This window comes from Penaeus monodon, chromosome 23 (assembly GCF_015228065.2).
Source record: "Penaeus monodon isolate SGIC_2016 chromosome 23, NSTDA_Pmon_1, whole genome shotgun sequence".
Classification (NCBI taxonomy): domain Eukaryota; kingdom Metazoa; phylum Arthropoda; class Malacostraca; order Decapoda; family Penaeidae; genus Penaeus; species Penaeus monodon.
This window is the reverse complement of record NC_051408.1, coordinates 18616226-18616439: the sequence shown is the minus strand read 5'-3', so window position 1 is coordinate 18616439 and position 214 is coordinate 18616226. Positions and strand designations below refer to the sequence as shown.

The 214-nt window shown below is 60.7% G+C and overlaps 1 protein-coding gene across 1 annotated transcript in view; it reads left to right on the top strand.

Annotated features, from left to right (window-relative positions):
* The first annotated feature begins 5 nt into the window (after window positions 1-5).
* LOC119588164 (cGMP-dependent 3',5'-cyclic phosphodiesterase-like) overlaps window positions 6-214 on the top strand; it is a 5775-nt gene continuing 5566 nt past the window's right edge. Inside the window, exon 1 of the mRNA XM_037936869.1 lies at window positions 6-203. Within this exon, the coding sequence (XP_037792797.1) occupies window positions 6-203 (198 nt within the window). The remainder of the gene's footprint in view (window positions 204-214) is intronic.

Here is a 214-nt window from a genome sequence, read left to right as displayed (position 1 = left end):
CCCTGATGGTGCGCAAGGGGTACCGGGACCCGCCCTACCACAACTGGCTGCACGCCTTCTCCGTCACACACTTTGCCTTCCTCCTGCTGTATAACCTCCGCTTGATGGAGATCAACGCCCTCACGCACCTGGAGGGCCTGGCGCTTATCGTGTCCTCCATGTGCCATGACCTCGACCACCGCGGCACAACTAACTCCTTCCAGGTCAGAGAGAG